The 26,986-nt window shown below is 42.3% G+C and overlaps 9 protein-coding genes across 14 annotated transcripts; 3 read left to right on the forward strand and 6 right to left on the reverse strand.

Moving 5' to 3' along the window:
- Positions 1-1,609: 1,609 nt before the first annotated feature.
- On the reverse strand, positions 1,610-3,469 carry BCIN_16g00970 (hypothetical protein). The gene is made up of 4 exons (XM_024697853.1): positions 3,175-3,469; positions 2,991-3,059; positions 2,776-2,930; positions 1,610-2,697 (listed from the first exon to the last, which is right to left on the reverse strand). The coding sequence occupies exon 4, from the start codon at positions 2,236-2,238 to the stop codon at positions 1,654-1,656; it is 585 nt and encodes a 194-aa protein (XP_024553669.1). The 5' UTR covers positions 2,239-2,697; positions 2,776-2,930; positions 2,991-3,059; positions 3,175-3,469; the 3' UTR covers positions 1,610-1,653.
- A 125-nt stretch (positions 3,470-3,594) lies between these two features.
- Positions 3,595-6,632, reverse strand: BCIN_16g00980 (hypothetical protein). Of its 2 annotated transcripts, XM_024697854.1 has the most exons (8): positions 5,299-6,632; positions 5,131-5,245; positions 4,815-5,079; positions 4,664-4,763; positions 4,479-4,600; positions 4,216-4,426; positions 4,000-4,153; positions 3,595-3,941 (listed from the first exon to the last, which is right to left on the reverse strand). In XM_024697854.1, the coding sequence occupies exons 1-8, from the start codon at positions 6,214-6,216 to the stop codon at positions 3,700-3,702; spliced, it is 2,127 nt and encodes a 708-aa protein (XP_024553671.1). In that variant the 5' UTR covers positions 6,217-6,632; the 3' UTR covers positions 3,595-3,699. The 2 variants fall into 2 exon arrangements, with proteins under 2 accessions (XP_024553671.1, XP_024553670.1); XM_024697855.1 differs by having other exon boundaries at positions 5,131-6,632.
- A 90-nt stretch (positions 6,633-6,722) lies between these two features.
- Positions 6,723-9,560, forward strand: BCIN_16g00990 (hypothetical protein). The gene is made up of 5 exons (XM_024697856.1): positions 6,723-6,845; positions 6,969-7,400; positions 7,461-7,709; positions 7,760-8,645; positions 8,711-9,560. Exons 2-5 carry the CDS (start codon positions 7,047-7,049, stop codon positions 9,283-9,285), a joined length of 2,064 nt encoding a protein of 687 aa, XP_024553672.1. The 5' UTR covers positions 6,723-6,845; positions 6,969-7,046; the 3' UTR covers positions 9,286-9,560.
- A 75-nt stretch (positions 9,561-9,635) lies between these two features.
- CND8 lies at positions 9,636-12,562 on the reverse strand. The gene is made up of 2 exons (XM_024697857.1): positions 11,955-12,562; positions 9,636-11,904 (listed from the first exon to the last, which is right to left on the reverse strand). Exons 1-2 carry the CDS (start codon positions 12,170-12,172, stop codon positions 9,786-9,788), a joined length of 2,337 nt encoding a protein of 778 aa, XP_024553673.1. The 5' UTR covers positions 12,173-12,562; the 3' UTR covers positions 9,636-9,785.
- Positions 12,563-14,803: 2,241 nt separating this feature from the next.
- On the forward strand, positions 14,804-16,522 carry BCIN_16g01010 (hypothetical protein). 4 transcript variants are annotated; one of them, XM_024697858.1, is made up of 3 exons: positions 14,804-15,640; positions 15,690-15,920; positions 15,980-16,522. In XM_024697858.1, the coding sequence occupies exons 1-3, from the start codon at positions 14,951-14,953 to the stop codon at positions 16,145-16,147; spliced, it is 1,089 nt and encodes a 362-aa protein (XP_024553675.1). In that variant the 5' UTR covers positions 14,804-14,950; the 3' UTR covers positions 16,148-16,522. The 4 variants fall into 4 exon arrangements, with proteins under 4 accessions (XP_024553675.1, XP_001551135.2, XP_024553676.1 ...); XM_001551085.2 differs by having other exon boundaries at positions 14,804-15,920; XM_024697859.1 differs by having other exon boundaries at positions 15,690-16,522.
- Positions 16,523-16,567: 45 nt separating this feature from the next.
- On the reverse strand, positions 16,568-17,564 carry BCIN_16g01020 (hypothetical protein). 2 transcript variants are annotated; one of them, XM_024697861.1, is made up of 2 exons: positions 16,973-17,564; positions 16,568-16,903 (listed from the first exon to the last, which is right to left on the reverse strand). In XM_024697861.1, the coding sequence occupies exons 1-2, from the start codon at positions 17,070-17,072 to the stop codon at positions 16,791-16,793; spliced, it is 213 nt and encodes a 70-aa protein (XP_024553677.1). In that variant the 5' UTR covers positions 17,073-17,564; the 3' UTR covers positions 16,568-16,790. The 2 variants fall into 2 exon arrangements, with proteins under 2 accessions (XP_024553677.1, XP_024553678.1); XM_024697862.1 differs by having other exon boundaries at positions 16,568-17,564.
- Positions 17,565-17,651: 87 nt separating this feature from the next.
- BCIN_16g01030 (hypothetical protein) lies at positions 17,652-20,029 on the forward strand. Its single transcript, XM_024697863.1, has 2 exons — positions 17,652-18,545; positions 18,607-20,029. The coding sequence occupies exons 1-2, from the start codon at positions 18,436-18,438 to the stop codon at positions 18,800-18,802; spliced, it is 306 nt and encodes a 101-aa protein (XP_024553679.1). The 5' UTR covers positions 17,652-18,435; the 3' UTR covers positions 18,803-20,029.
- A 1,560-nt stretch (positions 20,030-21,589) lies between these two features.
- BCIN_16g01040 (hypothetical protein) lies at positions 21,590-23,118 on the reverse strand. Its single transcript, XM_001551089.2, has 2 exons — positions 22,499-23,118; positions 21,590-22,448 (listed from the first exon to the last, which is right to left on the reverse strand). The coding sequence occupies exons 1-2, from the start codon at positions 22,691-22,693 to the stop codon at positions 21,912-21,914; spliced, it is 732 nt and encodes a 243-aa protein (XP_001551139.1). The 5' UTR covers positions 22,694-23,118; the 3' UTR covers positions 21,590-21,911.
- A 268-nt stretch (positions 23,119-23,386) lies between these two features.
- On the reverse strand, positions 23,387-25,122 carry BCIN_16g01050 (hypothetical protein). Its single transcript, XM_001551090.2, has one exon. It carries the CDS (start codon positions 24,890-24,892, stop codon positions 23,648-23,650), a length of 1,245 nt encoding a protein of 414 aa, XP_001551140.1. The 5' UTR covers positions 24,893-25,122; the 3' UTR covers positions 23,387-23,647.
- Between the last annotated feature and the right edge of the window lie 1,864 nt (positions 25,123-26,986).

Genomic DNA, 26,986 nt, shown 5'->3' on the forward strand with positions numbered 1-26,986 from the left:
CAGTTCATCAAGAACAATTGAATCATCATGGCGGAAAAGAAAGACAAATATCATTTTGTTATGATCAAGATTGATAGATAGTAGAAACGATCACTAATACTACTTTACCAACTGGGAAAGAAATGAAGAATCTTTATAGCTTTTGTGATACTTTTGATTTCTGTATTGAAATTGAAATTTGAAATGAATTCACATAACCATACCAAATTAATTGATTATATTGAAATCAAGCCGGGAGTCCCGCGTCTATATCACTAGCTGTCTAGAGCTTTATATTTTGACTACTCTAGATCTTGTTCCTTGGCTTTCGCCTCGACCTCTAGATTCACAAGGACACTCTGTTCTGCACAACTGCAAAGCTATAATAATCTATAATTCATACTGTAAATATCTAATTTATTCCTATTAGTCGATAGTAAGATCCAACATCTCCTGACACATTACCCTGTGATAGGAAAGTTAATATTATCGACGAAAAGAAATTCAGTATAAATCACTATACAAATTTAATTGTATACGTTATAACAATAATATATTCTATTTATTATTGATAAAATAATTATTTTATTAGTAACAAATAGAATTAGCACTTTTCGAAATCCATCTAGTATTGAATTTTGATTAGAAAAAAAAAAGAATAAGAATTTTTAAAGGCCTTGAAGGTTTGGGAATTTTTTGAATATTAGAATTGTAAAAAAAAGATAAACAAAAGGGATGCAGATATAAAAGCTAGAAAGAGAAGAAGAAAAAACGAACGCAGGAATTAGAAAAGGGAAAGAAGTGAGTACAAGAGCTAGGAGGAGGAAAGAAGCGAGTATAGGAGCTAAAGTGATAAAGAAGTATTAATTGAAAGCTTAAAGAGAAATAAGAAATAAGTTACTTCTATCATTTCCAATTTATTTTTCAATTAAAAGCTTTACCACTATACATATCCGAATAATCTTTAGATTAAAAGTTAGAATGACTTTCCAAATTCGAGAAATTCACCAAGTCCCTTTGAAATAAACTTCTTTTGTTATATATATGAAAATAAGATTGATTTAATCAATCCTTTAAAAACCGCCCTTTTCAATACATTATAAAAATATTGAGGATGTTATTGTACTGACGAAATGTCCACTTTGTAAACCACGGATTCTGCTACTACAGGGTTACTCTCACATGTAAAAAATCACCTTTCCTCTCCAAGTGCTCATTATGAGGCATAGCGGTAGCCTCTTCAAGATATATGTTCCTAATATGTAGCGGCTGTCCTAGTACTATACACTCTTTCTTCACTTATCAGGAGAGTCTACGTGGATTCAATAGATATGTTTGAGGTAGTGCGCCATTTTCTTGAGCTTTATCAAGTCGTTGCCTCACGTTAAACAGTAACGTTCCCACCCCGTAAGCAAAATTCAAACTCGATAGACATATTAACAGTGCTCCCATTCATCTTGTAGTGACGCGTTAAGCCCAAAATCCATCTCTATATGAAAGGCATTTAGAAGAAAAAGTCTCAGGCAGTCATAGTAGCACTGAATTTGTGTATACAATTCTATATTCATCTAGCATTATCAAGTTGTAGGCAGCACTGACGAAACATCACGATGAGCAAGCTTATTTTAGATAATAGACTATCAAATTATTTGGATTGGTAAACATGTAACTAATTTAACGCCGCAATGTATTATATATTGTTGATGCACATTTTGCCTTTTCACCTGGTGCTGGCTTCACCCTAGAAACTATCTCATAACGATCTGGAGTAAAGAATGTTTCATGTTCCAGTAATCTGCGTCCCACTGTGATAAACTTCGTTTGTTTATCTGCGATGTGGGTCCTGGCAAAATCCTGCAACCATATTCCGGACGCCATCTTGTTGAACACTATGTCTTGACAAACTCTCTTGTGAGAAATCACGATGCGTCCTTCTCTAGCCCGAGTCATCGCAGCATTAAGTCTGTTGACTTTTCTCAAGAACCCCAACGGCAGCTCACGGTTGGCTGTCGTAGAAATCTCTACTATAACCACCAATTTCTCTCTCCCCTGAGAACTGTCGACCGATGCCAGCTCCACCGCAACACTAATCTTTCGCAGTGCTAGCAGTCTCTTAATGAGCATAACGGACTCATTATAGAACGATATGATCATTAGATCCTTTGTATTGAGACCACTATCCAGTAGCCTTTTAACAGTATCCGCCACCACGACGACATTATGATGGGAACATTTAGACCCATTTTTTGTTGTAGACATATACTGTCCTCCACAGCAACGAACATAGATGACTTTGTGCTCTCGATGGGTCTTTCAAGGTATGTTGACATCCATCTCAACACGTTTGCTCTCTGTGATCTATTTCTCGTCGACTCATGATTGAACAAGACCAGTTCACGTTCTCCCGTCGCAGGGTTGGCTTTCGTGTAAATATGCTTGCACGGTGACTCCGATATATCCGGGTGCATGCGATATTGTATTGTCAATCTTACAGGTTCCAACCCGGTCTGTTGTAGTCTGGTCATAGGATCAAGAGAGTATTGGCTTCTCATGAAGTTGCGTTGCCCTTCCGTTGCGTATGGTGGGAGCTGATCTGGGTCCCCAAACCCAGCTGCTTGCTCGAGGGTAGGAGCACAACGGGCAATCGCTGCCCACCACAAAACATCGATCGTATATGTCTATATCGTGATCACCCATAACGGCGGAGTGACTTTCCAACTGCGTAATGTTAGTTTGATTCCATTCAGTATACCACATTTGAATCCCACACCTTGGAGATTTTGGAAGATAACTTACTATTCTATTCAATGGCGATGGCACACTGCGAGAATGGGATAACAGATCGAAGTTGTAAGAAGTAAAAAGGTTGTAGCGAAGGCTCTAAGAGCTTTTTTGAGCGCTCTGGAAGTTCGTATATGTCTATATCATGATCACCCATAATGGCGGAGTGACTTTCCAATTGCGCAATGTTAGTTTGATTCCATTCAGTATACCACATTTGAATCCCATACCTTATAGATTTGGGGAGATACCTGTGGCTATTGCCACGCACAAGGTTTTGATTGTTGCAAATTGTAAATCTAAAGATCGTCAGCTTCGCGACGACGGCAGAGAGAAGAACCAATAAGCTTTTGAATGGAATAAGGCAACCGAGAAAAGAATCAATCATTTCTTGAATGGAATAAGGGGTATTACCTCTTGGAGTGATGTTGATTGGTTTGTATTGTGAAGATTTGATTGTGGAGTTTTGAAAATTGAGGAAGTTGAAGAAGTTGAGAAAGGTTAGAGAAGTTGAAAGGTTGAGGAAGTTGAGAGATTGGAGAAGTTGGAAGGTTGAGGAAGTTGAGAGGTTGAGAGATTGAGAAAGTTAAAGTTTGAGGAGGAAATTGAAGGAAGTTAATGGAAGTTAAAGGAAGATGAGAAAGGTGAGAAACTTGAAGTTTGATAAGGCTATTTAGGATGAAAAGGGAAAGTCCAGAAAAATGAAGTCATATTTGGAAAACGGCCGACTAGACCCTTCGAAATCATGTGACCAAACGTCTCTAAGGTCACGTGCACACGCTAAAGTATCACTTGGTATCAACGTTAACGTCAACATCCTAATTCACATCGTTGTCCTCATTCATATCATTATTCCAATCCATATCATATAACTAAGAAGCCAATAGTTACTTTCATTATGCCATTTCTTGGTATCATTTCTGCGGGCAATTTTCCACATTACTTCGTGCCAGGGACAAATGCTGCTGCAATAGAAATTTGTCCTCTGCCCTGTACTTCCCCTCCAGCAGGATATCGTGCTTCCCATCTCATGTTGCGATCGTTCACTATCATAACAAGTTCATATTCAACTTTGTAGTGTCTCTTTGCTCTTACGCCTTCCTCTGGCTCTACTGGTTGGATAAGATTTTGCTCCTTTAGAAAAGTCATATCTGTTTCAATGATACCGATAACTGTTGCTCCTAAACATCCAGCCTGTTAGATTCTGCGTCTACTCAATAATCATCTTTCCTTACGCACCTTTGTTTTTCTCATGGTTTTTTCGGTAGTGAGATTCCATTTTATTGTCGGAAACACAGAGGTACTCTTTGCACTCAAATCGTGTGCCCTCTCTTGCGTCAAATATATAAAATACCTGTAAGGAATACTCTTTATCTGTGGGAATCTCTTCGCCCTATGAACAATGTAAGTAAATAGTCTAATTTCCCCGGGTCAGTCGCAAACATATATGCTGACCTTGTTGATGAGCCAGTAGATGGTATATTTCAGGTATTTCCTGCCATCTAAAGGCTCAAAATATGGGCGTACCCCTCTATGAGCAGGGAATTCATCAGGTTCATGTTCTTCGGTGCACAAGAATCCATAGCTAGAGCGGCTGATACGCTGTGGGCCGCCTTTTTTATTCAAAGCCCGAAGTACTGCCCCCGAGGAAACAGTGGTCTCGCTTCTGTATCTATGGTTAGTTATAAACAACCAAATAATGACTCTTGGGAGCCTACGGAGCTAATGGGAAAACTAGTTTAATTTCATCGTTATGGTAGTTGCGTATTGCCGCGAGTTGTCTTTTTAGGTAGGTTCGAAGAGAAGGAGATTCCCCAAAGCCTCCAATGAGGATCACTTTCTATCTAGTGGATTAGATTTCTCGCCTTACTTTAATTCCGACCATAGATAAGCTATAACACACCTTTACGGTTAACCCTTTCTCTTTCGCGCCATCTAATTGGGTTTTCATCAAGACTGAAACTCTCTCCAAAAGCGGGTCGAAGATTTTCTTTAGGTCAGCACTGCATTGCGTGTCAGGAAAACTTGTTATCTCAGTTTGCTCGATCACTCACCATCCCATCTTCAGTCGATTGTTGAGAAATCTCTTGTCCGGGTTTTTGTTTGCTCTTAGACCAGGTATATCAATCCATACAGTTGGAACGCTGTCTGCCGCCACATCGATGTTTCTTTTCACATCATTTTCAAACTTGACTAACAACTTATCTATAATGCCTTCAATTGTGGAGCGATTGACTTCAAGATAATCTTCGCCTCGAAGTCTGGCACTTAGATGTTCCCGGAGTGCCTCATTCAAATAGCTGGAGCCACAGAGATCGCCTACGTTGCTCAGTATATTTCGGAGAGATTTCGAATGAACTCAAAACTTACCTCCAGCTTCGACACCCTCCGCCTTTAATTTCAGAGGGTAAGTTTCGCCAATGGTGTAGGTTATGGTATCGACAGTACCACCACCAGCATCAATGAGAACGAATGTCTCTCCGGTCTGTGGATGTAAATGTTATCGATGTTGAAAATGGCGAGGAACATACAACTTACTATCACTGAAGTACTCTCGCTTGCAAGCATATAAGCTGCCGCAGCTTCGGGCTCGGAGACGATAAATAAATTATCCACACTATCATTCTCCACCCTTCCCAGTCCAGACTCGCGCATGGCTCTTTCCATATTCTTTTGCATTATTCTGCTAGCCTTTGGCGTCCATATTGGAGGTACGCAGAGCACAAACTCTACGGGGCTAGTTTCCGTGAACTCATGGTGTTTGATAAGCTCATTTTTAGTATGGACAAAAAGGTAATGAAGGTAGTCTGCAATAATATCTTCTTTCTCTTTGATAATCCTATCCCTTTTCAATTCTTGGCAGTAAGGTTCGAGATCTTCTCTAATTTTCTGTGTAAGATCGCTCTCATCCAGGAGTAATTTGAACCTTGCCATACATCTATTTTGGTTGCGATTTGAATCGGCAAACTCTAGTTTTCGTTGGATCTGATAGCCCCAAAGAGTACCGTTATCCTCTTCATCGTCTTCATCGAGTTCCATATCCAAATCTTCGTTCAGGTCTTCTCCTCTGTTCTGTTGTTGTTCGTCGTCAGAATCATCTATATTTATGACATCGATCGGTCTAGCTCTCGACCTCAGAAGCAACGGATCCAGATACGCTTTCTTCGGGTACCAAATTTCAGTAGGTACTTCTTTTCTCCTTGGCAGATATCCAGAACGCATTGGTTCTCCTGAATAGTTGATAATAGTCTGGATCTTATTCAAGTAAATATAGGCATTTGACAGGTCGCTCGATTTAGCATCCCTCGGTAATGCAAGAAACGATACAGAAGAAAAAGTTGTTCCGAAATCAATGGCGACAATGAAACGTTTTTCTTTTGGGGCAAATCCTTCTGCATCCGACCCAGCTCGAAGTTCAGACCAGAATAGTTGAGAATTGGGATCGTCCGTCTCCATACTGAGCAAAGCGATGAGGAAATTATTCGGCTAAAGTGTGATCAATAGGGCATTCACGGCTATAGCTCATTAGCTCGCGAAAGGATCGAGAATAAGCACTTTATAAACGTTTTGCGGAACGGAACGAACCGCATCCGGATATTCAAACGATTGGTTGCGCTTTACAATGCGGCTGTGCAGCATAGGCTGTGCAGCTGTGAAATAGCACCCTTTAATTTCCTGGGCCTGCAAGTCAACCTTGCAGCTTCATGGATGGAAGCGCATGCGTATCGGTTTATTTATCAAAATAATTAAAAAGATATTAAATAGAAGATGTGACCAAACTGATCTGCATGCTCTTTCATGTTCATATTAACCCTGCAGGATACTACATACATACAAGGCACATTAACGACATTTATTCAGCCACGCAAGTCAGCCTTGCAGCTTCATTATAGCCAAAATTTTGTTGAAGTAATTTGGGAGAAACTCGAATGAACCTTATCTCCCTTTTTTCGCAGCTAGCAGAGTTGCATATTCTACTCGAGACTTCAATCAAGTCTTTGGAGTTGAGATGTTTCTTCGATATCTATCGAGGATCTCCATGCTTGTTTTCTCTTCCATTCCCATTTCAAATTTTGACACAAGCTGTAGGTAAAACACTATTTTATAGCCATGCATTTGGTTCGATTGATAGTTCCAGATTAATTACACTTGGCTTTCTCTTATAGCCCAACTCTTCTAGCCGAGCTATGCTAACTATGAATCTCTAGATCTCATTCTAGGCATTGCATACCTCTATTTTGATTTATTCTTGACTAAAGAAAATTCGATAGACCAACTCTCACACGATGGCAAAAAAGAGACAACCCGCACCAGCTTCCAAAAAAGCTTCTTGGAATACAGAGTCCGAGTGTGCATTGTTTGGATTGCTTGACTTCTGCATAAAACATAAAAATATTTTTCCATTCAACGAAGAGAACGTCGTTGGCCGCTTATGCTCTACGAGTGGTTCGAATGAAAGTTATAGTTGGGATCAAATTACCCGAAAGCTTGAATATATTTGGCGAGAGTTTGGCAGGATCGATTCCCTAAGCAAGGCGGACATATATATACATGGTTCTGCATGCTTTAATTATCTCACAGGAGATGAGCAGAGGACTGTGGATCTGAATGTTGAGCAGTGGGAAAAAACATTGAAATCGGTATGTCTTCAATCTCTTGTAGAGTCTTCACTTTCAAGAGTTTTACTAAGATTACACTAGATTAGCGTTATAGAGAAGACGTTGGTAGATACTGTTAACAGAAATGTATCTCGTGCCACTCTTGTGTCCAATGAACGCCGAAGCCACATTTCTGAGTACAGCATAAGTGAGAGTGATCGCCATACACCAAGAGCACAGCGGCATCAAACACGCGAGATTGCAAAAAGATTGAAGCGAGAATGGAACTCCACCAAAAGTCAATCCGAAGAAGAGACCCCCCAAAAGAAAGCTCGAAACAGCGAGAAAAACGTAAGTACAAAAAAGCAATGCTGGACAAAATAATAACGCTAACTTCTTAGCTTCTACGCAACGAACAGAGTCAGAATATGTTTAACGAGGAAGAAAAACGATTAATTCAAATCCTTGGAGATGAAACTGATCGCGCCCCAAAAGAGCAATTAGAATTCACTGGTAACGAAGTCGATCCATCTACTGAAAATGAGAAGGGCGTCGATATCTTAGCCCCACCCTCGTCAGAAGATAGTGAGCTCCATGAATACACGCTTTTTGGGCTGAGAAAGAAATCTCATCAGTCGCAGACAGCCTTTGTTACTTCTCCCACCACACACGAGCGAATATACAGAGCCGCTTTGCGCAAGAAGGACGAAAAGATATTGAAGCTTCAAGAGACAATCGACGCGAAGGACGAAAAGTTCAATGCACTTCAGACTAAACTAGACTCGTACAGATTGGTTGAGGAAAGGCAACAGGAAGGCAACGATTCCATCCGGCTTCTAGTCTCCAATCTACATCAAGAAATCGAACATCTAAAAGCAGCGAAAGATAACTGTAGAAGAATTGGAACGTTCACCAAATTGGCGGGAAGACATACCCAATCTCGAAATGATATGCAGATTGAAAAAAAGATTCCGATTATGAGACGCCTTATGAAGAATATACTTGGTGATTACGACGATGATGCCATTCTCAAAATACCTGATTCCGATATCTCAGTTGATTTGAGTGCGCTATTTTCGTTTGGGTTCGGGTTGGCTGACCACACGCGTGTAAGTAAAGAACAGATTGCAGCCTTGACATCAAACCGTCCTCCATACTCTATTATTGAAACTTTGCTCGAAGCCGCTGTCTGCACTTGGGTCTTCGAATCCAACTTTCCGAATTTCGATCAGAATCCCAAGAGTCTGAGCTTGCTCACGACATACAGAGATATCATAGCAACTCAAGGTGTGTAAATACTGGCATAAACCAGAGCTAAACTCTTCATTTCTAACTACCTATCTGTGTTACAGATGGTGCTCTAGCTTTAAGAAACCTGGAACTAGCATCCCATCATACATTGATTCACCGTCCACGATTTCAAATGTTGATGGACAAAGAGGCCGAGGATCTAGCAGATTCATTGTCACAAACCATAGCCCCACTATTCTCCAAGAACACAGAGGAATCCGAGGAAAATGTTTTCGAGACCTGGGGAGAGGAGGAAAGCGTCTGGAAAGCACGGCGTCAACAACTCATCGTCTTATTCAGACACGCCCTCGAGATAAAAGCACACGCGGTGCTTACTCCCGAGCGGTATGAGCTGGTGAACTATGTATCCGGCACTATATTCAATCCACAAACCATGGATGTCGAGATGATCGAGGCGCCTACAAAAAGCCCGACTAGAGAAGACCGTGTTGTCGAACACTGCTTGCATGTTGCCATTCAAGCACTTACCGAAGAGGCGGTAAAGGATACAGATCCAGTCTCGCGAGCAACGATCCAGTATAAAAATTTCACACGTAAACGGTCCGCGGAACCTTCCAGGAAGATAGACGTAGAACCAGTGATACTTGCGAAAGCAGTAGTTGTTCTGAAAAATTGAGTTAACTTTTTTTTTTTTCATACGCAGAGAGAATTCAAACGCTTCGCAATTCTTGTTTTTATATCAAAAGACGCTTTTGATATAGCACTAACAAGGAATTGGCAATTTTGTTAGAGGGCTTGCTTGATATTCGTTGGTAGGCGTTCCGAGTATGGCACAGTTTGCGGGTGGGCCCTTCCAAATAAAATACTTCTTTTATATATCATTAGGGCAAGATGTGATGTATCTGATATTGAATACGCTTCAATGAATAGAATAAGGAGCTTGTTTTTGCATATTGATAGGGTCAAAGATTTAAGAATTTCAATTGAATATTTAGTTAGACGTGAATTCGAGGTCCAATTTTCAGATGAGTTGATAGTTTATGTGATTTGGAAATCTTACATGATCATTCACATGATTTGAAAACTTCGATAAATTTGATAAATTCAATCCATTTTAGATTGTAATGAACGCTGGTATACCTGATAGAAAACACTTAAACGCCTCAATTTCCTTGACTACAAAAGTGCATCATCACCTCTATCGCCATTAATCTTCGCCTTCGTCATCTCGCTCTGTCCAGCCACCTCCTCACTTCCCACAGTCGCCAAATACTTCTTAAAGTTATCACTCATCTCCACCACCTTCTCAAAATGATCGCGTCTCAGTTCCACTTCCAATTTTCCGTCCTCGTTCCCGCCCTTCTTTGTCTCGGCTTCATATTCAGCCAGTGCAACTGCGGTCTGGAACGCATTGCGGATCTCACGACCATTCCATTCGATGTCTTTGAGTACATCATCTGAGAGAATGTAGCGTTTCGCAGCGCTCTTGATGGTGATCTCATGTCCACGTTCTAATCCTAACTTTGTGAAAAATTGAAGCCAGATTCTCTTACGGCCTTCGCTGTCTAGAGGGCGGTATCCAATATACACGTGAATACGAGAGAAGAAAGCCGGATCAAAGTGTCCTACACGATTTGTAGTGAGGAAGAGAATACCTCTGTAGTATTCCATGGCTCTTAAGAAGACAGATACGAGTCCGTTACGTGTGAGTTCGGAAACCTCACGACGTTCGAGATACACATCGGCTTCGTCGATTAACATGACGGCACCCCAGATTTCGGCTAATTTGAACCATTTGCTGAGGGATTCTTCCACGCGGAATTCATCGGTTCCGATATCACCGCAGGTGAGTGATAGGAGAGGTCTTGATGTGAATTCGGCTACACACTCTGCGGTGTAGGTTTTACCCGCACCAGGAGGACCGTGCAACAAGAAGATTTGTCCTTCTCCTTTGTTGGGGATAGGATCTGCTGACCAGGTGGTTTCGCTCCTACCAGCTTTCTTGGAGGAAGTGTATTTGTGAACGAGGGCTTTGATCATTTCTTGCTTTTCGTTTGGTAGAACTAAATTCTCGATAGCCGAAGTGTAGAATTTGGGAGATTGACAGCAATCGACGTCGAGAGCTTGCCATTTCTTAGACTTGAGATCGAAGCCCATGATACGACGAGGGCAGAGGAAGTACTTGTGTCGGGAAACAATTCCATTTGCGTCGGTCTCGGCAAGGGAGGGGGTTTCGCGAGGTTCGATATTTTCGTACCTGCCCCAGCGTGTATTGGCCGATGCAGCTAGTCGCTTTGAATTACAATCTGTACAATTGCAGTTATAGTGTAAATCTGCAAGAATACCAGAATCGTCATCGTCGATACCGAGGACTGGAGCTGGGTGTTTTTGTGTTTCCTGCCAATCGGCATATGTGTAGAAAGCACTTTGATCAACCACAACACGACCCTCGTGGAAACGTTTTGGCTTTTGCTCAACGGGCATACTGAAACCTCTGTAATCCATTTGTTTACCCATCAACATACTATAGAATTTCTCACCCCGATCTTCGAGCTGTTTTCGTGGAGAGAGTGCAGGATTGTTGTCGATGTAGTGGGCAGGAATAACCTTCAAAGATGTGATTTCGCGCTCGCCTTCAAATGGTGCGATGGTGACCTCATGAGATCGACGTCCAACAAATCGGCCATCAAAATCTAGATACCACATCTTGACTTTGAGAGGTGATGGCTGTCCTGGTCTAGTGTTCTCTGTAGAGTTTTCACACCCTTGGAGAACGAAACCGGCGCGTTGTTCGTCGAATTGAGCGTAGACATCCATTCCTGGCTTGAACAACATCCATAACATTTCAAACGTTACTACTGGATTAGCTCTAGCATGTCGGTCATCCTCCAACTTTAGCTTCTCTTCAAAGTTATCCTCAAGATACTTCTGGAGAACGCTGATGTGGTGACTGGCTTCCGCATCATCACAATTCTCTTTGTATTCTTGAAGTTCCTTTCGGTAATGAACAAGAATTCCGTAAGGTTCCTTGATTGAGATGGTGTCTCCGAGTAAAGATTGACCAGGATAGTATTCGACAATAGATCTCAAGGCTTTCATGATATGTGGAGAATGAATAATGAGTTCTTTCTCTTCCATGGATCGTTCGTCGAAGTCATTTTCATCTTTCATCTCTGATGACACCACATTATCATCATCTTTGTCCTTCTTGCCCTTTTTCTTTCCATAAATAGTGGGGAACCAAATCGTAACACTATATAGGACTTCTAGAATAGGTATTTCCGAATCACGATATCTTGAAAACGTTAGCATCTGATTGGAGAACGAACAATGGTATTAACATACGTGGTCTTCTTCAACTTATATGGTGCTGCCAACTCTTTTGTTCCTTTGATTTCACCACCTACATCCTTATACTGGACTTTGTACAAGATTTCTGGGCATTTGATGTCCTCGTCCTTGCCAGCATCGCTTGATGCTTGGGTAGAAGTGGTAGCATCCTTCTCGACCTTGACGACTACGTATTTCTCGCCATCTTTACTTGGTACCTCGTTGGCATGCATGATTGAGGATATTGTGAAGAGGTGAGAAGTATGTGATCAGGTAATGCAGAGAAGAAAGAAGAAAACCGAGGAGGATGGGAAGGGATGGAGAATGGTATGAAGATCAGAATGAACTGAATACTTGGAAGCATATAAATATAAAAAATTGGACGGTTGAAGCAGATGAGGAGATAGCAAATTTGGTGGAGGTTTGGTGGCATTTGTGGAGTACAGGTGGTGTTCACACAGGCAGCACTCGCCGCAGCAGTCAGCCCGCAGATGAGAACCACACCAGCCTTTTCCCATTCGTTAGAGATAGCAATGCATTGCCTATCCAGTTTCTTGTCCTTCCCGCATTAGATACTTTGACTCACCGTGTTGTCTAGGCAAAGGATGAACGTTTTCATTATCGGTACATACGTGAATGTGGAGGCTCTTTGTATGCAACTAGTAGCCCTAGGTAGATTTAGTGATATATGATTGGTTCAAGCTGGTCTGGCGAAGCAGATTAGTGGATAAGTGCCTAGGATCTCCGCCATATCGCTCAGCCGTAGGTTTACGTGGGGTATCATTAATGGCCCCGAATCTCTCAATGACATCCAGCCATGGCCAGTGGTAGGTAGAATTACGAGCAAATACTGCAGTCATGATGGTGGCATCAATTCATCTGAAATTCTCAAAAGATGAGTATTGAATTGTTCAACTTGATATAGGGCAATTGTATATTCTCGTTTCATGAGATGCCTAACATACATTGACCTTCTCAAAGAACCTAATTACCGTTGGAACACGGGATGCTTTACAGGAATTGTTAATTAGAACCTCAAGTTGCAGAGAGCTTCAGTACAACATGTAGATTCCTCATTCTTCCTCATTATGAGTCTTGCTGTGTTCCCACTGGTTCCTGTTTCTGTTCCACTTTCACGATGGTACTGGTGGTCCGGGCCGTCTAGCGTATGAGTAATACCTCAATTTCACGTAAAAGGTAAGGCGGCCAACCAGATTGTGGCAATGTGGTATCAGATAGTTGTGATCGTGTTAGGATGATATATTCGCGATCGACAACGTCGTTGCTATGCTGGCTGGAGGTATCCTCGTTCATTGTTCAGCCAGAATCCGAGGATTTTCTATGTCGTCAAACAAATTTCATGGTTACCGGTTTGGGCGAGCATTTAGCTGAATCTCAAGTCGATATCACAACTACATACAGTACTCAATATACCAGAGCCCACTTGGATATCCCAAGCATAAAGGACTCTGAACCTATCGACAAATCGATATCTTTTTGTGGAAATTTTCGCGTGCCAAAGGAAGTCGAGTGTCTCAAATGATCGGGCTATTAGTCAAAGTTATTGCGAACCTTAGCAATAACCTGGATAATGAAAATCGTCTATTCGTATCCGTTGTTCGAGCGTACAATGACCAACGATGAATCTCTCTATACAGGGAGAATGAAAGATATTGCTTTGAAAAGTACGCCTCGAGAAAGACTTATTGCTGTACCGACAAGGCTCTCACAATATATACCGGCTTGAATTGTGTAAGGAAGGTTATGCCTAGCCTTAATAACATGATGTAAATGTATAACATCGACGGTCATGAAGACCGCATAGCCAAAGATCGTTTTGTGATGACAGGAGTCTGAGGGAAATCTAACAAAACAAATACCGGTATATGGTGCAAGAAAGCACAATATCTTGAGAGTTGCAGAGTTGTGTTGTGGCAGTGCTGGAATGGCTGAAGTACCGGCCGGGTAGAGCTAAATTTAGAGATTATCGGACCTGGACATATATTAATCCGACAGAATCTCGGCAAAACCAGTGAACTATCCCTTCATCGTCTTTCTTCCTCGCACCCTTTTATACCACGAAAAGCCATTTCCAGCCATCACTATTCTTGTAACGCACTTCAAGGAGCGCTCAACAATCCTGAAAAACCAAGGATCGAGAATTGAATCCTTTCGCGAATGCCTTCCTTCCCGTCTTGCAGATCATGCAAGCAAATAGGCTGCCCATTTATCTCGTTGGATTTACGAGCACTCCCGGTGGGCATGAACCCAATCCAGATATGTATCTAATCATTTCTATGTTAGCAAGAATTCCACGTTCTTTTACAATGTATGCCAGATCTATGCGGAATCAAAGCATTCTTATCGTGGTTGCATTCATGGTCACTTGTTGGCCCTCGACCTTGATTTCATCGATCCATTAATACGAGCAAACCTCACCAAATGTAGTGAATCTATTTTCTCCTCCAAACTATCGTTTTGCAAATGTAACCATTATACATTACTGTGATCATAGCCTCAAAGTAGTTCTTCCTTGGAATTGGTAATCAAGCCACATAAAGTTCACAATTTATCGTTCGTAAGCCTACGGTCCGTCCTTCTTCAGAATTCTGCATGAGTTATTTAGCCTGTCGTTTGTTATGGTTCTTCAACTTTATTTCAGAGATATACGCCAAGTCTGACGTGCATACACTGCTGCGCCTATAATATTTCTGTTTGTCGGCGAGATATCCCACTCTATTTACTCTATTATTGGCTATGAACTTTTAAGTGTGCGCCAAACCGCAGTGAAGCGCTTAGTTGATCTTCATGGAGGGTTAACCCAAGTTGGTGAGTGATATTTAGAAAGACTCGGTCAATTTCTAGAATATATTTAATGCTTTTTTCTCTGTTACATCCTTTGATTGAGCTGATGCTCTTCTTATCCATGCCTTACTTGAATGGATGTTTCAACTTTTGATCTTCTTTTACCCATTTGATTTCCGGCTGGAGCATTGTCATAGTGTGATATCATGGTCTATACTGAGTCCAGGTTTTCACATCTTTCATACTCTACCGTTGGCCATGGCAGGACGGATTCCCCAACAATTATCGATAATGCTTTCACTCCTGTATCTGGAATTGGAATTGCCATTCCCTATCCCGTTCTGCAACGAACATTCCTGTTCGACGCCACGCCCCCACCAAGTCCAGTGTATCAAAAATTCAAATATCCCTCATCTGTCCCTCCATCGACACCACAGGGAAAAAAAGATCTTATAAACTTTGATAAACTTCCAGAATGGAGTCAGGATAATCCTCACATTCACTCCGGATATCGACAAATATCACATTCTACTTCCACTTGTTTATACTCCTGTTTCCAAATCCATAATGAAACTTTCAATATATGGTCTCATTTCATTCCTTGTATCTTATTCATTATTCTTGAAGGCATCATTATGTATTATCTCAATACACGTTACCCTAATGCTACGATCAAAGATTATATCGTCTTCTCATTTTTCATTCTCTGCGCAACGATATGTCTAGGCATCTCGTCAATTTTTCACTCTCTCATTTCACATTCTCAAAAGGGTCACGATTTGTGGTTAAAACTCGATTATGTGGGAATTGTCTTTCTCATAATTGGATGCTTTATTTCAGCTGTATATATGTCTTTCTTCTGTCAACAAACTTTACAATATGCTTATTGTGGAATGGTAAGCTACCTCTCTCTTTTTCATTTCTGTATACTTATGAAATGTATAGATTTTAACAATGTCGAGCACGGCATTAGTTTTTCTCCTCCTACCAACTTTTCAAGGTCATCGATGGCGTTCTTTCCGTGTAGTAGCTTTCTGTGCAACAGCTGTTTCGGTTCTTATTCCTTTCGTTCATACAATAGCACAGTCTGGATGGAACAAGGCCATGGAACAATCGGGTATGCCGTATTATTTCGCAGAAGCATTACTGCTTTTGGTCGGGGTCGTTTGTTTTGCTGTATGTTTTCACCTTCCCTGTCTTGAAACTGGAAGTTGAGAAAACTAATGGGTAAATAGAAACGATGGCCAGAATCGTGGATTCCAGGTAGCTTTGATCTATTGGGTAATTCGCATCAGATATTTCATCTACTGGTTGTGTTGGCTCTGGTGTTGCATTTGGTGGGACTTTTACAGGCGTTCGATTATAATTATGTGAAAGGGGAATGTAGAGGGACTAGTTCATAAGATGGGTCTGATATATGGAGTTATGGGATGGTGGGAAAGGAGAGGGTTTGTATCATAACGTTAGTGTTATATGTATATGGGCTTTGAAACGGTTGGGAAATGGGATAGGGATGTACAAATAGGGATCGATGGGTTTGGGCTGTGCTTTTTGCATCAGGAATTTATGATGCTAATGTTGATGCGAATGTATGATGAATGGTACGATTGGAATATAGCCTTGGGTATGGATGGATGTATATTGGATTGGGTTGGGTTGGGTTGGGTTGGAAAAGACAGAGTACAAATTACATCCCCTCGAGGGATATTATTTGTGATTCACGAGGATTGGAGATGGAGGAACATGGGAATGAGGCTGAGAATGGAGAAGTTGATGCATTATGTCTTGTTCGTGAGCTGCAATGAACACACCGAAATAAGTAATCAGTGCCCCCCCTTCCACCCCCGGAAATTGACATGTGCGTCGATGCGAGTAATAGTCTCAATGAGGTTAATCCAAATTCTCGAGACCACCAAATGGCGTGCGCTTCAAGTACGAATGCAATGCAGCAGAGACGTGAGAGTAGCACATCGTATGATCTCAAACTTACGTCTCTCCCCTCTGTTTTCTCCATATATCACATGCGCAACTACGATCAACCCCATTTTACAAAAACCTCGGAGCCCAAAAGTATCGTTCAAGAAAGCTTGGGAACCCGTCCCGATCTTCCCCGTCATATCTTCTTCCATGTTCATATCCTCCGATCACGAAAATCATGACTATAATGGAATCAGCCTGCACACGACACCCAGACATAATAAGATTAGACATATAACGCTCTAACGGACCCATATTCCCCGCGTGGGGTAAGATAATGTACGACGACAGAACCACGGCTTCTGGAACGTGATTTCCCCCTCCGCTGTCCCGCATCCATATCCCGTACATTGAGGCTATGGGGTTTATGGAGTTGCGTACCGGATGGTAACGGGAAAATGAATTGATTCATGCCACGTTCTCATCACATGTTACAGTTGGAGTTGTGTTTTCGCGACTTCGAATGCTAGAATGCTTTTGCTAGGTAGTTTCATGTGCACTCCGTATCAGTAGCATGAGACGATGCGACTACAAGAGGAAATACGGAGAGGATGACTGGAGATGTGGTACCAATTACGTGCTTGCCCAACAAGATCGGAACACATGCCCATCAGAGTACTGGGGGAAACAAATCGGGCGCGGAAGAATCGATTGATGGTATCGTGGTCGGTATTTCTCGGTATTGGCAGTGCACTCGACTATTGGCTGGTTTTGCCTTAGAGTTTGACGATCTTTCTAGAATATACTTTGATACGACAATACTCCATGTGTTGGTGTCGGTGTATGCACGAAGGGCGATTAAGGGTAAATAAAGGTGGGGCTGCTAAAGGTACAGCAAGGACCTACAGGAAGGACGCGGACGCCTTATGTGTGACTACCCAATGCCATAGCCAGCCATCAAAATCAAAGATTTGGTATACATATTCCCATGATCAACGAGTGTTTCAATTTCTAAACAGAAATGAGGAGTGTTGGTCACATCCACAGCGTTTCATCAGCACATTACGTAACAAGGATTGCATTCGCTCGCTTTTCGCTCCTTATTCTCTTGCTAAGAATCGTTCTCTAGTCACACTGAGCATCACAGGCACTCTTCACTAAACCATGCCCTTCGGAATATGACTGCCATGCCAATGATAGCACGCTCGTTTTATCATTACACCGATACACGTGTCAAGAACATTTCACAACGTGTAGCTGAAATGTCCTCGCATGTTCTGTTGGGAATGTTGGCGTTAGCCCCTGAATTCTACAAGGCATCCTCACATCACCCAAGTCCAAGTGGTCCAGGCCGAGAAAAGAACAGAAGGTAAATAAACTAATAAGATGCAAAGACATTATTATGCCCGATTCATCCTTTCAGGGCAAGATTTGCCACCTAAAGAGGCACGGTTAGTTCCGGTTGTGCAACCAATGGAATACCTATAAAGTTACATGGCACTCCTGCATTATGACATACATATATACACACTCTGGTATCTCCTGAAAGTTCTTGATACTGTATTGTGATATCATCCTCAGAGCAGATCTCAGCATCCTTATTACTTTTTATATCTCAAATCAATTCGTCACCTGAATAAAATCCAACGTTGCTTATTATCAAGTACTCTTTTATCTAGAAGCGACTCTCTCGTATTTGTTTACTCATTCGTGTTGAATTCAGATACTTCAGTGAACAAACAAACAAAGCCTACTTGAAATTACCAAATATACCATGGCGAAATCAACAATCTCATCTTCATATTCATCTGCACCGTCATCTTCTTCCTCATCAACACATAAAGTAGGAACCTCAAAGCCATTGTCCTCAACTTCATCCTCAAGGTAATTCCCCGAAATTTTTACTCTTTCACCTCCATCAAAATCAGCATTAACACCCTTTTAGCGCCCACCCTCCCTCTTACAAAATTCTCTCTACCCTAATCTTCCCAAACACTCCTCAAAAACATCACACGGTCGGTCGGGGCACGCCCGGCAATGGAATCACTCCCTGGATGAACAGTGGTGATCTACGAATTCTAGGGGGCCGAAGAGGAAAATTGGATCAGGTGGATCCGGAGAGTTTGACAAGTTTCTGTTGATCTTCCGACATGTGAATTATTTATCGCGGTGGGAGAAGATCAAGGGAGATGGAGAGGGAGACCATGGGAGCAAAAAGGAGGGAAATCCACGAATTTATGAATTTTACGGGCAACGGCCTGGAGTTACGCAAATGGGAAGGAAAGAGCTGGAAAAGTGTTATTTTGGTGCATCGCATGATTTGGAAGGGCGTTCTATACCTAGCTTGAAGCTTTGCATTATCAGGTTTAGTTTTGTGGGTTACTTTGGATAGAGAGTATGTTCCATAGCATATTCTCACATTCAGATTTGGCTCAAGGTTTTGGATGGATGGATGGATATCCAGGATGGATGAATTAGCGAGGAGTTCGGAAATTGGGATGTGTTTCTATGCTTCAAACGGTTAATGAAAAGGATACCCTAAGAACATTCTGTATGCACTAGAAGCTTTGAAATGTTCCAATCGTCTGAGACATGTAAATCTCCCCTCACATTAAGCCTCCCGATCTGCACACCATGATAGGAAGTAATATCAGATCAGACATGCAACACAATCTCCAAGCCAACCTCGTAATTGCCACGACATCCATCGATATGCAACAAGTCACTGAAAATATAACAAGAAAAATGGGGCTCTGTCATGGCATAGATTAAGATATGCAACAAAAACCATGCTAACGATTATCGATCGGTTATGCTCCATGCGCCACGAGAACAACTCACCGCTACAACAAACACTATCTTAACTCAGCACCAACTAAAAAAAAAACTAGGTACCTAGGCTAAGATTTTGGTGCTTTTATAACACGATGCCGAGAGCTAGATATGCAACGCAACGATAGCCCAATGTATTACTTACTATAGTACTATTACAATATGTGTTCATTACACCGTGGCAGGGTCTCAAATAAGCAAGCAATAGAACTGTGAAGGTTTCGCTTCGCCTTGGTCTAGATTCCGGGTAGCAAGGTACGGTCTAACCAACTCAGTGGTTGAATCCCGCCACGGGGGTTTTCAGACATGCAACAAAAGAGTTGAATACAAGGGATTGCAAGGGCTAATAGCTGAGAATAGGGTTGGATCCCGCCACGGGGGTTTTCAGATGTGCAACAAAAGAGTTGATTGCTAGATATGGCGAAAGCTCGAGAGACTAAAATAATAGATAGCTTTGGATCCCGCCACGCTGGATTTCAGATGTGCAACAAATCGGTATTGGATCTATAGAGCCTGTCTGTCTATATCTAGTTACATAATAGTAGTATGATGCTATGATATGCAGTGACGTAAGTAGATGTGCAACAGAGATCTAAATATAATGAATCCATAAGAATTCCCCCCTCCCCCCCTCCCCCCCATATTCAAGATTGGAATTAAGTGGTTTCGGTTCTACCGTGGCAATATTGAGATGTGCAACAAAAGTAGCACATTCCTATTCCACCATGGCAAGCTGTCAGACACACGACAGAACTTCAAAGTCTCGATCTTAATCTATTGGGGTCCAGAAATTTTTCAGTCTCGCCTCGCCACGGTGCAGAAAGATATCTATAACAGAAATATCATATGATGTCCCACCATAAGAGAGCTTCAGATGTAAGATTACAACAAATTGTCGAATTCCCAAGACCGGTCTAGGCTTAGACAGTTCCGCCATGGTGCAATTTTAGATGATGTACAGCCACGTCCAAAACATATATTGCTTTTCTTCTGAAAAAAGATGTGAATCTGATGAGTTCCAATTCGAATCCACCACGGGATGGATACAATGAGATGCGCAATGGATACCTGTCAAAATCCTATATTCCACCATGGGATATTGGAGATTCCTATATATACCACACAAATCCAAATCCAAATCCAAAATTTAAATCTAGGTCAAAAGTTCCCAAGTTCCACCATGACCATATGGAGATACACAGCCAAACCTCCAAAATCGAAAAAACAATCTCACAAACCGTCTATCCAGGGTCTAGCTAGGGTTGATATTGAAGTCCTTTCCAATTCCGTCGTGGAATCGAATCAGATATGCAACAAGGATCTCACAACGGTCGATATCCCACCATGGAATCGAACGAAATCGAATTAGACACGCAACAAAGGTCCAGCAAGAGTCCACACCCCACCACAGAGAGTTGCAGATCGGTGCGCAGTAATCTATACATCTGAAGTAACAGGTTCGCCATCGTAGAAACTTGAGACTATATAAATATATAATTGGTCTTTGCCGTCGTAGCAATATCTCAAATATGTGACGAACGATTGAAGATCTATATTTGAAGATTTATATATATATATATATATCCAATAAGATTCCACAAGTACACGTACCGCCATGGACGGATATCAGATATGCAACAAAACTAACTCTTCTAGATGTTCCACCGTGAAGAAAAGACCGAGAAAGAGAATATACAATAACAACCCTTCGCCCCACTCCGCCACGGAAAAGTGTTAGGTATGCAACAAAAGTCCAAACCTAACGCACTTCCCACCGCGGCGGATCACACTCAATCCTAGTTCCAATCTAAGTTGCTACGACGGAAAGCTAGTAGCCTTAGAGATCTCGATCTAAACGGGCCTTGATTCCACCACGGGATCAGAGGGAACGCGTTGAAAAGACTGCGAAACATCATGAATTCCACGGTGGGAGACTTAGATATGCAGCAAAAGGTCAAGAAATGAGGTAACCTGGTTCCACCGCGGGAGATCCAAATATACAATATACCGTAATTTAGAAGTCCCGCCACGGCAACCTCAGGGGCCAACAGATATCACGACGGAAAGAGTGAGATGGGACGAAAATGCCAGATGTAGTTGATGCCCCGCCGCGGGAAATTGTTAGATATGCAACAAAACTAAATCAAAGCTGTAATACAATTGCTCATCTTCCACCGCGACAGAATCTCAGATATGCAACAAAAGAGAAAATACAGCTTTGGGTCATGACATATGATTGGATACGAGATCATACATACAAGAATTTAGCGAGTCGCGTGCGTGCCGCATCTTGCGGCAGTATTCGCTCGTCTCCTTTTCTATATTCGTCTCTTTCATCCGTATCGGCCGCATCCCCTATTTCAAATCTCTCTGTGCCCGATACTATCCTCTCCATCCCCAAATCTCCCCCTCTCCCATCTACCCCACAACCCTCTCCATAAACAAACATCTAGCCGTCCACACCCTCCCCTCATCATCTTTTTCGGGCCACATCCCATCCTTCATCCCCACAATCCTATATCCTCTCCTAGCATACCAATCCTGTCTCTCCACCGGCTGCTTCTTTACTTTCAGTGCCACATTCCGTTCTTCCTTCCCTGGATATTCATTCGCTATAACTTCTAGTATTAATTTTTGCGCAGAAATCGGGGCCGAAGAAGCAAGTGTTTCCATTGTATCCATGGTTGCGCGACCTAGACCTAAGCTGCGCAAGGCGCCGGAAATATAGAGGCCGGATATTTTGTAGGTGGATGAGGGAGAGGAGGTGGGGGATGACGGTTGGACTTCGAGGGCTATGTGGCCGATGGGGAAGAAAGAGTGGGGTGGTGAGGGAGGGGTACGAGGTTGTGCGTTGAACGTTGTTGCGGAATCAATCAATGGTTCTGATTCCAAAGGGTAATGCGTGGTGTGGAGTTTGTGAAGGTCATCGCGAGAAATGGAGGTAATTGGTAGGACCTGTGGAGTATGTTAGAACTGTGGGATATTTGGGACAAAGAGATACATACGATCCATTGAAGAGTAATAGCGCCCTGTCTCTGTTTTTCGCGCCACGATTCTACGTATTCTGAGTTCCAGGTACATGCTACTCGTTGATTGAATAGCCTCTCGACATGAGATGGAGAGTCTGGGTCCCAAGGAATGAGGTCGACTTTTGAGAATTTGGGGGAAGGGGAGGAGGGGATAATGGGTGGTATGGCCATGGTGCACTATGGATGGGTATATGGAAAGAAGGAAGAGAGCAAGACAAGCAATTGAAGAAGAATCCGAGACTTAACTATATGCTATCGTTCTTTATCTACCTTGACTACTTATAGACATTATAAAATGACTCATAGATTGCTTATGATTGCTATCTAGTAATATTGAGGATTCAACTTCCTCGTATGATAATCCGCATATCTCCTAGAATATCCAGGTCGATTTGAACACCGAGAGAATGGGGGGAGTGTTTCTTAGCTTCAATGAATGATATCTAACCGTAAGCGTATCGGCAAGTTAGATGTCCAATTGCACGCCAGTCATTGTTGTTAAATCCGTAGATCCGTGGAGGGCAGTCAGTCAAAACCTGGCTATAATAGCAGGATTTTGATTGATCTATTGGAAATTAAAAAAAAAAAATGAAGTCAACGAAGATGGGAAGCTAGATATCGTGATGTCAATTGTAGAGCATGCATGAAGTGAAGTTCGTATTTCACATAGCCAGTTTTAAGTGGATCGCATTAGAGATCAATGATTGGTTGGGCGTCCACCATTCTGGAACGAACTATTCTGAGGAAATCCGAAAAAGATACGGATAAGAGGCTGGATATTTGATGTGCAGGTGGGACGAATAGATATCTTGAGTGAATATAAGTCAATTAAACACTTGAGTTTATATGGATATCAAAAATATTTGTGAAATAAATTTAATTCTTGCCAGAGTGTACATACAGACGTGCGACTCAATGGCTCATATCTTCAATTGAAGTGACGTGAAGTCTATCTAGATGGGTCTTTTCCCGAAACCAGTGCCATCTCGTGGCAATTCTATCTCCAAAGCCCAATTTCCGGAAACGCCATCGCTATGTAAATGTAAAAGCAAATCTTCAATCATAGTTCCGTAAACAAAAGATATCCCCCGATGAAGAATGAGAAGAGCATTCCCTCCACATCGTCTACAACCAGACCAAGTTGCCCACTGCGACCACTCCAATCATAGCCCACATCCATTCCCAATTCTTCCACATCCCCAAACCCAGAGAACCAGCACCACTACTAGAATCGCTACTAGAATCACTACTACTGGCGGTTAAAACGCTCGTACTAACGTTTGTCCTTCCGGTAGTTGCTCCATAAATTCCATTCATGATATCGGCGGTATCGATACTAGGTCCTACGTTGAAGAAATCTACCAGGATAAAAGTTGGTTTGATGCCCCACTCGCTCTTACACTGCTCTGCTTGAGTTCCCAATGCACCCGTTGTGTCGGTAGCGGCAGAGTTTGTGGTAGTGATGTTGCCTACATCTGGGACAGTGATACCAAATGATTGGGCTGTGTCGGCGAAATGGTTGATGAGACCCATGTAATTAGATGAGACGGCGGCGGAGGCAGAATCAACACTGGTAGGGCGTTGGAGAGTACAATTGAAGGCGTCCAGAGAAAGAACCCCAAAGTAGGTTTCGAACACGTATGTAAATTCTGGAAGGAGATATGGATATGTGGAATCATAGTCAATACTTGCGATGAAAGTAATTAATCTTGTATTGGCAGTGATGAGGGTTTGAAGCGTTGGCCACGTAGCAATTGGTGCGGTGGTAGAAGTAGGAGTATAGCCGTAAGTATCGATACCGGAAGATGAGAAGACTGATCCATAGGTGGCAGCCGATTCGTCGTCGGAGTTAACAAGGAGCAGAGTGACGACTTCGTTAGTATTGGCATCCATCCATGTTTTAATTTCCTTAAGGAACGACTCAAGACTACCACCATCGAGGAGTAAACAAGATGTGTGACATAGTTCTAAAGTTCCATTTGAGTTGTGGACTTGTGCTTGAAGCAATCTAATACCGGCGGATAGAGCAACAGTAGCGTTGTAGAACTGATTCCCTGCTGTCGAAAACCCGGTCGTTGAGTCTCGAAGGAATGCACTGTCGTGGGCACCCATATGTGTTATGTTGTTATAGTTTCGACTGCATAGTTCTGGTGAGTTATTGCAGGCAGTTGTGCTTGTTGACACTGCTGCTTCGGCGATTGATACGGAACTGGCTGATGATGTAGCTGATGTTGCAACTGCAACAGATATCGACGATGATGATTCTTGACCCCCATATCCTCCGTACCCTCCTCCACCATTTTGAGGAAAGGCCTGCGAAGAGCTAACCAAAGAAAGAATTGCCGCTGCGGCAAATGTAAATGACCGCATATTTAATGGAGTAAAGGATTTCCGCGAGAATGAGATAAATTCCTTCGTTCGAAAGAGTGGTAAGGCTCTGAAACGTGTTGCTTCTGAAGAAATATGACAAACAAAACACCGCAAGTGTTCACCGACAGATATATGAGAAAATTCAAACAGCCAAAAATAAATAATTCTGGAAAGAAAGAAAGAGGCTTCAAAAGTATGGAGAACTTTTGATCAAAGTTAATAGATTACCCATATATGAAAACTACGGTATGCGTTACGACTCGGCTCATTCTACTGCGCCTCGTTGCCTCTTTCAATCAATTCTCTTGAGATTGTCGTAAGCCAACAACATTACGAGTCTTGGAAAAGTGGACCTCATCCGTATTTGAGTAAGAATTAGAAAGGAGAACTTCCAATCAATACTTCTAGATCTGCATGAAACGATGGCAAAGTCCCGGTTTGAGGATGGTATGGGATGTCACACTGGGTGATGCTTGCTCAAGTCAAAATCGTTTATACTGACGTTTGAGGTTGGTGAGAGAGCGAGGATCGTTGCATGTCCCAAAAATTAAAAGTTGGCTGGAAAGCTGTGAAAATCTTCCTAAAGCCATTTCTATTTTTATCCTTAATTGAGGCGGGCGTTGAGAAATCAATGCATTGACCCAAAAAAGTGTAATCGGTGCAGTCGGCCTCGCGGAAGATGACGAAGACGACTGACTAAACTGACCAATGCAAGCTTTTCCTATCACGCAACAATGGAGAATGATCTTCAAGAGTCGCTGGCCCTTGAGCTGGAACTGCCACCAGCCCACCTGCCAAAGCAATCAAGTGGGTGAAGCTGTTGTTGAAGAAGGCTGAAGTTGTTGATCTTGTGCCAGCCATATGCAGGTCCTAGCCACCAGGAATGCCCCTTTCCCCAAAAGATCTAGTTCAATAGCTGGTCGGTAGGTAAGCAGACGGGAAACTATCATCGTGAATAAAGATCAATGTGCCAGCAAGGTTATCAAATAAAAACAATCTCTTGCCGTATGTCAGACTTTCCAATTGAAAGCTCTGCGAGCGAGTCTGCCTTGTCTACACGTCTTAGCCACATCGAAATCTGTAAGAGATTAGAGAATTTCCCATCTTCTCCACTGTATCCCGAGTCTACCGGACTCAAGCAAAGGTCAGACCAGACAATCCACAATTCATCAAACGACATCCGCTCCACGCTGCTCCTCCAGATTTTTCGCGGTTCGTCAGGTTTGTTCTTTCGTGGGGTGAGGAGGTATCACATCAAGTATGCGACGAAGGATCTTGTTTGATGGTCGATTTGTGATGTTACCTGAAAGTACAATATTGAATCTAGATGATTCGAAAATGATTCACTGGCAAGCCGGATGGAGAAATCGATGAAACTTGTGTATGCTCATCCTGGCACAGCTTTAGTAGGGACGACCGTGATGTAAGGTTAGGATCGTCCACCAACAGCTGTCATTTCAAGTGAAATAAACTTTACCCCCTATCACGTGCGAATTCCAGAAATCCCTCTTTCAGTCTCCATACCAGTGTCTGGTCTTTTAGACAGTCATGTTATTGGAAATATCGTGATTCCATGTAATGACGCAATTGACATACATTGAACAATCTACATGCGCCCACTGGTTACTGAAGCCTTAGGCTTCTCTTGGTTCATATATTTGACTGCCCATGAATGCAGCGCCGTACAAAATTCTCGTTGAGATCCTACAGGGCGGATTAAAGCAATCAGTATGATGGTTATAGTGCTTTCTTGCGTGTCTCATCCCAATTGTTATGCTTCATTGGGTTCTCGCCATAGCCATATATGTTACTGCTAACTGGATCTTTCTGGGTCTTACTTCCGCCCTCATGGTCTAGGATTGGCTTGGGTCTTGGTAGGGAAGACGGATGTGACGGGCCAGAGAAGGGAGGGGGATAAAGGGCGAGGAAGAAATTGAGACGAGGAGGCTCAGCAACGAAGAGTGCGAGACACAAAAAGACCACAAAGATGAAAAGAAGGAGAAAGGCAACAAAAACTCCCTAGAAAAGTGACGCATTAAAAATAATATATATATAACACCATTATTGCGCATATCACATCCACAGAGCAAATGA

The sequence above is a fragment of the Botrytis cinerea genome, chromosome 16 (genome assembly GCF_000143535.2).
Source record: "Botrytis cinerea B05.10 chromosome 16, complete sequence".
NCBI lineage: Eukaryota > Fungi > Ascomycota > Leotiomycetes > Helotiales > Sclerotiniaceae > Botrytis > Botrytis cinerea.

Bases quoted from the DNA above. Each gene is read 5' to 3' on its own strand.
- BCIN_16g00970 (XM_024697853.1), bottom strand. From the start codon at position 2,238: ATGTCTACAACAAAAAATGGGTCTAAATGTTCCCATCATAATGTCGTC.
- BCIN_16g00980 (XM_024697854.1), bottom strand. From the start codon at position 6,216: ATGGAGACGGACGATCCCAATTCTCAACTATTCTGGTCTGAACTTCGA. The intron at 4,427-4,478 runs GTAGGCTCCCAA...CCATAGATACAG, and splicing joins CTAGTTTTCCCATTAGCTCC to AAGCGAGACCACTGTTTCCT. The intron at 4,154-4,215 runs GTCAGCATATAT...CATTGTTCATAG, and splicing joins TCTACTGGCTCATCAACAAG to GGCGAAGAGATTCCCACAGA.
- BCIN_16g00990 (XM_024697856.1), top strand. From the start codon at position 7,047: ATGGCAAAAAAGAGACAACCCGCACCAGCTTCCAAAAAAGCTTCTTGG. The intron at 7,710-7,759 runs GTAAGTACAAAA...CTAACTTCTTAG, and splicing joins CTCGAAACAGCGAGAAAAAC to CTTCTACGCAACGAACAGAG. The intron at 8,646-8,710 runs GTGTGTAAATAC...TCTGTGTTACAG, and splicing joins AGATATCATAGCAACTCAAG to ATGGTGCTCTAGCTTTAAGA.
- CND8 (XM_024697857.1), bottom strand. From the start codon at position 12,172: ATGCATGCCAACGAGGTACCAAGTAAAGATGGCGAGAAATACGTAGTC. The intron at 11,905-11,954 runs GTATGTTAATAC...AACGTTTTCAAG, and splicing joins TATAAGTTGAAGAAGACCAC to ATATCGTGATTCGGAAATAC.
- BCIN_16g01010 (XM_024697858.1), top strand. From the start codon at position 14,951: ATGGTCTATACTGAGTCCAGGTTTTCACATCTTTCATACTCTACCGTT. The intron at 15,641-15,689 runs GTAAGCTACCTC...TGAAATGTATAG, and splicing joins AATATGCTTATTGTGGAATG to ATTTTAACAATGTCGAGCAC. The intron at 15,921-15,979 runs GTATGTTTTCAC...ATGGGTAAATAG, and splicing joins TCGGGGTCGTTTGTTTTGCT to AAACGATGGCCAGAATCGTG.
- BCIN_16g01020 (XM_024697862.1), bottom strand. From the start codon at position 17,072: ATGTACGGGATATGGATGCGGGACAGCGGAGGGGGAAATCACGTTCCA.
- BCIN_16g01030 (XM_024697863.1), top strand. From the start codon at position 18,436: ATGGCGAAATCAACAATCTCATCTTCATATTCATCTGCACCGTCATCT. The intron at 18,546-18,606 runs GTAATTCCCCGA...ACACCCTTTTAG, and splicing joins TCCTCAACTTCATCCTCAAG to CGCCCACCCTCCCTCTTACA.
- BCIN_16g01040 (XM_001551089.2), bottom strand. From the start codon at position 22,693: ATGGCCATACCACCCATTATCCCCTCCTCCCCTTCCCCCAAATTCTCA. The intron at 22,449-22,498 runs GTATGTATCTCT...CATACTCCACAG, and splicing joins CTATTACTCTTCAATGGATC to GTCCTACCAATTACCTCCAT.
- BCIN_16g01050 (XM_001551090.2), bottom strand. From the start codon at position 24,892: ATGCGGTCATTTACATTTGCCGCAGCGGCAATTCTTTCTTTGGTTAGC.